The sequence below is a fragment of the Mus pahari genome, chromosome 14 (genome assembly GCF_900095145.1).
Source record: "Mus pahari chromosome 14, PAHARI_EIJ_v1.1, whole genome shotgun sequence".
NCBI classification, from domain to species: domain Eukaryota; kingdom Metazoa; phylum Chordata; class Mammalia; order Rodentia; family Muridae; genus Mus; species Mus pahari.
Genome location: NC_034603.1, coordinates 76650644 through 76660505, shown reverse-complemented (window position 1 = coordinate 76660505; position 9862 = coordinate 76650644). Strand labels below are relative to the sequence as shown.

Here is a 9862-nt window from a genome sequence, read left to right as displayed (position 1 = left end):
AGTACCCTCTAAAGCATCCCCTAGGGTTACAGCAGCGTAGTACCCTCTAAAGCATCCCTAGGGTTACAGCAGCGTAGTACCCTCTAAAGCATCCCCTAGGGTTACAGCAGTGTAGTACCCTCTAAAGCATCCCCTAGGGTTACAGCTCTCCCTCTGGCCCTCTCTGTCCAGGGTCTCCAATACAACTCTTGAAGTCCCTATGCAGCCTAGGTTACTTTCCAATCCAGGATCCTCCTGCCTCAGCCTTATGAGTGCAGTGATTAAACAGGGGAATACTTCAGTGCCTGGCCTTAATCATCTTTTAACGCAAATCCAAATTTGTGTTAAAGAATAAACAAATGACTCAGACGGTATTCTATTCCCAGTATGTGCTTCAGTACGGATAAAAAACATTTTACAAACCAGAATAGAAGACCCCAGTTTTACTTAGTTGAGACTCAGCTCCTGTTTACAGACCACTCATGAAGCAAAACAGTGACTTAGCTACACAGATTGCAGAAGAATCTGTCTTCACCAATAACCGTATCGACTCAGAGAAGCAAAGCTATCATCACCAAGCACAAACTATACCACCTGAGCAAGAAAGCTCAAGTCCCACCGAAGGGACAATGAATGATTAGCAAGGAGCATAGTTTTGGTTTCAAGAGCTGCAAAGGCAGACTGGCCATTACAGGAAGCTGTACTAATGCTGACAAAGTTAAACTGTTTACAGAAACTAGGAAGCTGTCCCCTGTTCCTCCCACTGTCACACACCCTGTCCTGTCCTCTGTGGCCAGTGTTGCTTATACTGCTCAACTGTAACTGTAAACTGAACTAAGAGACTAGTAGGCGGTGACTCCTAGGCACTGGCTGGTCTGACTCTGTTGCCAGCTGTGTGATAGTCAGTCAGCCAGCCCTCCACCCACCCAGCCACCCTCACCTAGACAGTCATCCACATTCCCAAATGCCCCAGCCACCCTCAGCTGAGCAGCTCTTCAAGGGACATGGCTCACATGCACAGTGGTAGGCTTCCATGGCTGATGCCAAGGCCAAGCACAAGGAGCTAAAGGACCACCCCTTCCAGATCACCTCCACGTGCCAGGCACGGGTGGCAAGCTGCCTGACACGGGGACAACAGTGTCATGCTGAGGATTTTCTCTCCACATAAGCTGTTTAGTTTCCCACAACAGAAGCTAACCAGAAAAGGAAATGTCTGAGAAAAATCATATTAGCACCCAAAAATGACAGCTAACAAATGAGTTCTACTACAGGGTCACTTCCATCATCTTTGTCTGAAAACCAAGAGGCACTCACTCGTCTTAAGCAAAATGTAAGATGAAACAGGCTCTCTAAAAATGCAACTCTTCTTACTTTAATTTCCTTAAGAAGTCTAATATAATCAACCACAGGTTGAAAGAAAAACTTCTGAAAACATTTATTTAATCACTGAGGAGAGGAAGACATGTCACAGCTTGAGTGTGGAGGTTCACAGACACCCATACATTCAGTCCTAGGAAATCTAACATCTTCTCTTGTGACCTCCATGGGCACTAAGCCTACAGGCAGGCAAAAAAAAAAAAAAAAAAAAAAACCCAATTAAAAAAAAAAAAAAAAAAAAAAACACCCATTAAAGAAAAATAAATAAATACAATACTTAAAATGTGATTAGCACTACTCCAAATACAGAAAGAGCTGATGTGCACATGTGGCCCAGAAGAGCCATGGCAGAAGAACTATATAAAGAGAGGTAGGGAAGTGGAAAGTCAGGCCACGTGGGAATGAAGAGGTTATAGGCTATGTGTGGCTGCCCATCAATTATACTGTTGAAATCATGGGTAAGCATACTGGAGCCTTTACCCACAGCAAGAGGTAGGTTCATTCTCCATCAGAGCTCTCCGAGGAATCCCATGCTGTCTCAGTGAGACTACTTCTGAAGTCTGAGAGAGACAGAGAACAACACAAAAAGAAAGAAGAGAACGAGCACCCAAACCTTACAGAAGAGAAGACAGCACCTGGTATCTGCCCTATGAGGGTAAGGCACCGACAGTGACTTCAAGGGAGAGTTTAAGCAAGCAACGCGCTTTCTCAGTGCCAACACCACTGCCCATTCAAAAAATACAAATAGTCAAGTACCCACCATGGGCCGGCACCGCAGACAGTGCTGAAAACACTCTCAGGGTAGGACAATCCTTGCCCCCAGTTTACAAGTGGATGCCAACTTGGCTCTTTTCTCCTGTGCCTCTACTTTTTTATCTGGGGGCAGGGGCAAGGGTGGCATTTCTGGAACCTACCTTTCCCCGGTGTTGATGGCATTCTTCTACTGAAACATTAGCTGGCTCAAGTCAAGCACACACAGGCCTTTCTCCTGAGTGGGTTTGTTTATTTTTAAATAAAACATATACATGCACCTTTCTCAACAAGGACACAGACCTTCACATGAGACTAAGATGTGAAAGCACAGATTCTGTCTGTGGCATCCCAACTTCAGTTAGGTAGGCTTGGGACAAACAGGGATGTTTCTTTCCCACAGGGAACCGTCAGGTCCATTGCTGTTCCTTTATTCACCCAGGGTGGACTGACTGCTTACTGCAGAGCTCACTGCTTTCTCCCTGGCCTTGGAAGATAAACATCTGAGAGAGCAGTGGAAAGTGTGTCTACTGAGAAAAGAAACCAAGAAGACTAAGAAGCTGCCCTTAAACAGGAGGGCGGAAAGGAAAGCAAGGAAAGGGGATCTGTGGAGAGCAAGCAAGTCCACAGAGAACACAATGACGACAGGGATCAAAGGTCACAGCTAGCCAGAAATCTGGTGACTCCATGTCACTGATCAAGTTAAACTCATACTTTTTGATGTACAATGCTGCCAGACACTCAATACGAGAATTTGACATGATATCTATACATGATGAACTGTACTAGCCAGCACATAATACATGCTACACTAAGGAGCATAAGACATGGGTTTAGCAAGAAACGCTATCATAAGCCGTTCTTGTAGTTTTCCTACAACTGATCCTGGATACACCAAGGAAGGCTGGTGGCTGTGCATCTCTGTCTAGCCACACCCATGAGGGTCACTGCAATGTTTGTGACATCACCAAACAATTTCCTAAGTGGCTTTACTTTTAACTGACACTCTACTTATTATATTACAGGAAAGCGCTTTGGATCTGAACTATCTCTAAACTGCTCATGGTCACATGGCTACTGCCGATGGAACCTTTCTGGGCTTCAGCAAACAGAACCAAATACAATCAAAATGCTCACAATTAAATTATAAAATATTTGATTAAAAATTCCATCTCAATTCTTGTTTTCGTACCTTTGTTTTTTAAGTCAGGGCCTTGCTGTGTCACCCAAGCTGGCCTGGAACTTGTGATCCTTCTGCTCCTGGTTTTCAAGGAGCTAAAATTTCAGGCATGAGCCACCACTGGGTCCCTGGTTATGTTCATATCTTTAACCCTGGGTTACATCGCACTTTCCTACTCTTTCTTCAATGATGTGTAACAGCTACAAAGTATCTTACAATCTTTTTTTAAGATAAAGGAGGAAAAACAAATGGAAATTATTTCCCATGTGGAACAAGAGCACAAAGTAGTTCTTTGTTTCTTATAAAGAGTTCAGTTTCTCCCCTAGTCACAGAGGGACTCAGCACTTAGGAGGCAGAGAAGGGAGGGTTACTATCAGTTTAAGGCTACCTGGTCTACAGAGCAAGAAAAAAACTATTCTAATCGCTTTATAGCAAATTCATCCGTGTCACTGGAAAGTGTCTCAAAGGCTAACAGGTACATATGAACAACCACACTCCTGCACCGGACTTCTAAAGAGACAAAGGATGTCACTGAAGAAGAGCATGGCTGCTATAGTTGCAAGAAAAACAATTTTTTAAAAGAGAACAAAATTAGAATGACTGGGGAAAGTCATTACGACCTTACTTTCTAACCATTAAATCAGCTCTAGTACATCTATAGCGTTGACCTTATTTTTTAACCTTGCTTATTAAAAGCCACACACAGCAAACCAAGTATCCAAGGCCACGGTTTTGAATTGATACATCACACTGTGGAAGTCTCTAAGAGCGTGCTAAAGCAGACATTACTAAATGTCACTTAATAAAAGCACCCTTCAGGGCTAGGGTGGATCAGCAGGTAAAAGCACTTGCCACCAAGCCCGAGGACCTGAGTTTAACACCCAGAACCCACATGCTAGAGGAGAACCCACTCACACAAGTTGGCCTCTGATGTCTGCACAGGTGCTGGGGTGTGCATGTGCCCCCCCCCCACACACAGGCAAAAACACAAATCATAAAAATATATACAGAAAAACGCATTTGGGGGAAGCAGATGTCTTACCAGCTGGAATTCCCGGCGCCGATCATAGGCATTCTGTATACCACTGTCCTCCCATAAGGCTCTGATAGCAGGAAGATACTGCAGGAACACTCGAGTCTCCACCATCCCCTGGGCAGCCATGGGGGCACGGGTATCAAAGGCCATCAACTTGTCACCGTGGAGCTGGTTTTTGTTATCTCCCCAGGGAATATGAAGCTTCTCTCGGGCATCTACCAGTACCCTCATACCTTTGTTTAAAAAGAGAAAAACCATGTGAGGAAGAGTCATGAAGATACCATCAGAGGCTTTGGCCCCAGGGTTACTCAGTATTGGTTCCTTAATTTTTAGCTATTACAGAAGCCTTACTTCCAAAATGGGAGACCAGAATCAAAACAAAACCTTTATCTTCTCAGAAGTTTAAGAAAAACAAGTCTCAAAACCAGAAGCCTTGAAAAGTTAATATTAATAACAAAACCACTTTGGGAAGGATTGTAACATGCTGCGATTCATAAAAATCATTTCTGGTGTAGACGGCAGTCAAAACCACCAGAGACAGACAAAATAGAGAAAAAAGACAGCCCGGCACGAGCTAGGGACGGCTTACTGTGTTGTGTGCAGCCCCAGTCCTCCAGCTCCCTACCAACCCTGTCTGTCTTCTAGGACGAACTTAACCTCAAGGCTTCCTCAGACCAAGTTTCTAATCAGTGCAGTCACACACTGGCTTTAGTTACCTAAAAGGAAAACCAACTGCACAGTGACCCAAGACGGCCGCCGAGGCTTCGACTTACACAGGTTAGCTCAAACTCCTGTGGCTAAACTGTTACTTCTGTCATCGGGAAGTCATTTCTTTGGATACAAGAAAAATTTGTTAGGTTTTCAGTTTTCTGACTATGCCAACTAAAGAAAATAAGCTGCCTAGTTAGACTTCAACTTGATCACTCATGTTCAAAGGGACTCTCAGGCCCAGTGTGTGTGGAAAAGCAGGGGATTTACCTCACTCACAAGTGACTACTTGAGTCTGTTCATTCTTTAAGTTCAACTGTATCAGGATACAAAGGTACCTTCAATTAAGGGCCGGCAAGGTACAGTTTACAGCCTTCCAAGAGACTTTAATTAGTTTTGTGCTGAGCATTAAGGCAGACTGAACACAACCATCCTTTTCAGCTCTGCTGCAAAGGTACAAGGGTAAGGGCAAGCCATGGACTGTGCGCTCCTGGCCTCGTCCTCTCCCCTCACTGCCTGGCCAAGCATCTTCTCTAGTCTTTCCCTACTTGAAACACTGAAAGAGGGGAGGAGGGGACCCATGAGGGAGTTTGCTTATATACTTCTTGAACAACAAAAAAATACGCTTAAAAAAAAAAGTCACAATTCCTTGAAAAGACCTACAAAATTAAAATTTGCTCAATAGCCCTAGATTTAATAGGGTGACTCCTTAACTTCTCGGAAATCGGCTGCTGTGTCAACTCTGCCAACTTCTCTTAGGTAGAAAATACCTGATACTAAAGAAAAAAAAAAAAAAACCAAGATGATTCTTTTAAATGATAAAAATAAAAGCCACCTCTGCAACTTATTTGAACAGTAAGGAATAAAAATGTTGGGTGGTTTTCACTTAGGAACAGTATTTAAAATACTGTTCAACAGGATTTGTGAAGCCCATCATGCAGTCCAGCACATGTACTTAAACATAAATTCATTTAAGCATTAGAAATGCTACTGTTTTTTTTTTTTTCTCCTGTCCCGGGTTATTAAGGAAAAAAAAGTGTGCAACATGTTGATTACAAACATCCTGTAGCAATGAGCCGATAAAACCACTAACTGCTAATTTTTTTAAATAGACTTTCCTGATGCCAGTTCAGTAAACGTGAGTTTTATACTCTTGCCCTGAAAGGCTCTAGAGGCTGTCACTCTATGCCCTTGACAAGAGTCTCAGGGTTTAAAAAAAAAAAAAAAAAGTTTCCTCATTACAACCGTTCCAGAACTTGCTTAAGTCAAGAGGTGGCTTAGGAAGCCCAAAGCTGGAAGGGTAACAGACCCGGCTACTAGGGTCACCCACCAGGGACAGGCCGAAAGGAAAGAAGGACAGGGAGTGTAGGACCTGGGGCTACTGATGGGTGGTCTTGCCCGGAGTGCAGGGAGGACACAAGTTGCCCCGCTGCCCCGAGTCACCCTGCTCGCCGCACTTCCCTCTCGGAGGGGGCGAGGCCAGCCGCGGAGTGCAGGGCCGACCGTGACCCTCACCGGGGTAGCACAGGGGGGGACAGCGAGGCGTCCCGGCTCGAAGGGACCAGGGCAACAGGGCGCATAGGACGGTGCCCAAGGCGCGCCCACCCGCTCGCTCGCTCGTCCGATCCGGTCCCGTTCGGTCTCCTCGGACCGGGGAGCGGCGGGTGAGGGCGGTGCCCGGCCCGGCTCCCCAGGGGTCCCCGAGCCCCGCCGCGCCCCGCACCTTTGATCACGTTGCTGTAGATGGTGGGGCGGAACTCCTCGCGCGCGCGCTGGTCGAAGTCCTGGCCGTGGATGATCCGCATCTGCTTCAGGAAGGTGGACTTGCCGCTCTCGCCCGCGCCCAGCAGCAGGATCTTCACCAGCCGCTTCACGTAGGTCTTCTCCCGCGACAGGCATTTGTCGATCTCCTTGGACTTGCGCTGCTGCTCGGCCTCGCCGTTCGTCAGCACGCAGCCCGGGAAGCACACGGACAGCACGGAGCGCGACGGCAGGAAGTCCGCCATCTTGCCGCCGCCGCCGCCTCGGCGGGCCCCTGCGGCTCCTCCACCTCCTCCTCCGGCAGCGGGCGGCTCCGGCAAGGCGGCTGGAGGGCGGGGAGCGCAGCGGCGGCCCGAGCGCGCCCGGGGAGGGAGGGAAGCCGAGGACTGACTCGCCAGGGCGGGCCGCGCCGGCCGGGGGAGGGCGGGAGGGAGGGCGGGCCCGGGGAGGGGCGGCGGCCCTCTGGGCGTGCGCGCGCCCGCTGCCTCTCGGGTGCGCGCACGCCGGCACGCCGCGCGGGGGTGGGGGGCGGCGGCGGGAGTCACGCGCTCCTGTGCGCCCGGGAGCGCGCTCGGAGAGCGGCGGAGCCCGGGGTCACGTGGGCCAGGCTGGGCGCGCGCGCGCCTGCGGATCCAGAGTTTCTGTTTCCCTTTAGGGCTGCCGCTTCCCGGAGCCCCGAGGCGAGTAAGCAAAGCCCGTCCCGACCCCTTTCCGTTGGGGCGTCCTTCTCTCTACAGATCCCACTGCCCTTTCCCATAGTTACTCGCCCGCCGCTTGCTGTCACCTTCACGCGACCTATTTTGAGACCCTTGGCTGGGACATCCCCGCACCGATCAGTGCAAGCCTTCCTTCGTTACAGTTTGCCTTTTTTGTTGTTTTGTTTAACTCTTGAAACAAGATCCCTGCGGCCCAAGTTGGCTTAAATTTGTGACAGTCGTCTTGCCTCAGCCTCCCTGTCCGTTTCTGGTATTACAGGCAGGCAAGGGCTTTCCTTCAAGATCGTGCATTTAATGAGCAGCGACCCCTCCCCGCCCCCTTGCCATCCTAACCATCCGAAATCTAGAAGGATAAGTAGATGTCAGATGTCGTTATTGATCAACACTTAACCCTAGCAGCTCAGGGCACTATTGATAACCTGCCCTGGTTTGAAGGGAGTTGGAGTTGATATTCTCGTGACATGTGCCAGGAAGGTCGCTGGCGGCTGGCTCACGCATTAGATTCCCATCCGAGCTGCATTTGTGACTTGGGTAATGCCTTCTGAGGTCAGTGAATGGTGGAGAGAGTGAGGTCATGTTGAAAATCCCCCTAAACCGGACACTATGATGCACATTCTTCCCAAGGAAGCAGATAAGCGCTCAGCCTAGGACTGCAACAGGCACATTTTGGGTTTCCTGCCGGATTACAGAGGATATGACAGACAAGAAACTTTTTTTTTCTTTTCTGTCATACCAGCAGATCAGGCTAGAACACCTGAAAAAGAGACTCCTGGGGAACACGTGACTAGTGACAGCTGAGTGACTGTAGCAAGGACCTCAGAAGCCAACTTCTTCATTCTTGTCAGTTTCAAAGGGGAAAGGCAGTTGATGCCTGTCTGGTTTTTGCTCCTGGGTCCTGACTTGTGTGCAACTTGGGGACTTCCTGTGTGTTAGGGAGTTGGGGTAAGAGGTCAACTCCGTGACATGCACAAGTTTAAATTTTAAAAACCACTATAAGTCAGTCCATCAGTTACTGTCCATTTGGGCCCATGACTGGAAAGCTCACAGCTCACTGCACTGGCTGCAGTAAACAATACCTGTAGTAGAATTGCCCCATGTTACACCCACTGAGACCGCGAGAGGACCTGAGCGAGCTCACAGAGTAGGCTGTGTGCAAAGTGGGCTGAGCTCGCATCCAGCATCTGCTAAAGCCAGGACTGATTTGTGACCAAAGTCTGTCATAGACGGTTAATCTCTGTATACCCTGACCGCTGTTAGGGATGCCCTGTTCCAGGGCCATGAAAAGGCTAGCTTCTACCCAGGACAGCTAGGTACCAAGGCCCTGCATTACCTCCATGTTCTAGTCTGAATTCTTTAGCAGAAACAGAGGAGGGAAATGCATACGTTAGATTAAGCATCTTCGTTTTCCTGAGGTGTACACAACAGAGTGGAAAAGCAAGGATGCCTAGGAGGCAGGAAGGGATTCCTGCCTGGCCAGTTCTTGTTGGGACATGTAATACAGCAGGGAGGCTGTTCAAAGCCCTGAGTGGAACCTCGCCTTGGAACAAATTTGGCTCTGGTTGAGCCTGGCTGCCCTAATCAGGGTTTCTGAAAAGAAACGTTTAAAGCCCTGACTGGGGTTTGGCTGCTTCTCGTAACTGGTGATCAAGACACTTTGTAAATCATAAGCATAAAAGTGAGTCAGTTTAGTGGTTCTTCAAAAGCTAAACATAGAACTACCACATGACCTGGCAGGTCCACTCCTAGGTGTATACCCTCAGAAAACCCAGCACGCTGCTCAGGCAAAAACCTGGACACCCATGGTCCTGGAAGCGCTGTTAAGAACAACAAAAAAATAAATTAATAAAAAATAAATTAATACAACTTAAAACGACTCAAATGCCCATTGGCGAATGAATGGCTAAACAAAATGTGATTCATCCAAGCAACAGATTGTGCAGTAATAAAATGAGTAAAAGTGCCGAAAGAAGGTGCTGAGGAGGTGGCTTGGTGTTTACAGTGCCTGCTGTTCAAGCAAGAGGGCTGTAGCCCCCGATCTCCCGGAGCCCACAAAAATGCTAGGTGGGCGGGGTGGCTTGGGAGACAGAGATAGGATCCCCAGAGCTGGCCGACAAGCTAGATTAGCTAAATAAGCCAGCTCTGGGTCCAAGTGAGAGATTCTGTCTCAACGGATAATGTGCACTCACATGTGTCCCTACAGATGCGAACATATACCACACACACACTGATACATGTTACAAGAATCAACTTGGAAAATATCACTCTCAGCGTGGGAGGCACACATGGTATGGTTTGGATTCTGTGAAATGTCCAGACTAGGTAAACCCACAGAAACAGTAAGTCGTAGTTGCCAGG

At 48.1% G+C, this 9862-nt stretch overlaps 1 protein-coding gene across 3 annotated transcripts in view; it reads right to left on the bottom strand.

Moving 5' to 3' along the window:
* The window catches only part of Gna13 (G protein subunit alpha 13), a 39064-nt gene extending 31844 nt beyond the window's left edge, over positions 1-7220 (bottom strand). For all 3 annotated transcript variants that reach the window (XM_021212622.2, XM_029545930.1, XM_029545929.1), the window contains exons 1-2: positions 6754-7220; positions 4329-4555 (exon numbers count right to left, since the gene is read on the bottom strand). In XM_021212622.2, coding sequence (XP_021068281.1) covers positions 4329-4555; positions 6754-7036 — 510 coding nt within the window. In that variant the 5' untranslated portion in view covers positions 7037-7220. The remainder of the gene's footprint in view (positions 1-4328; positions 4556-6753) is intronic.
* Positions 7221-9862: the final 2642 nt, after the last annotated feature.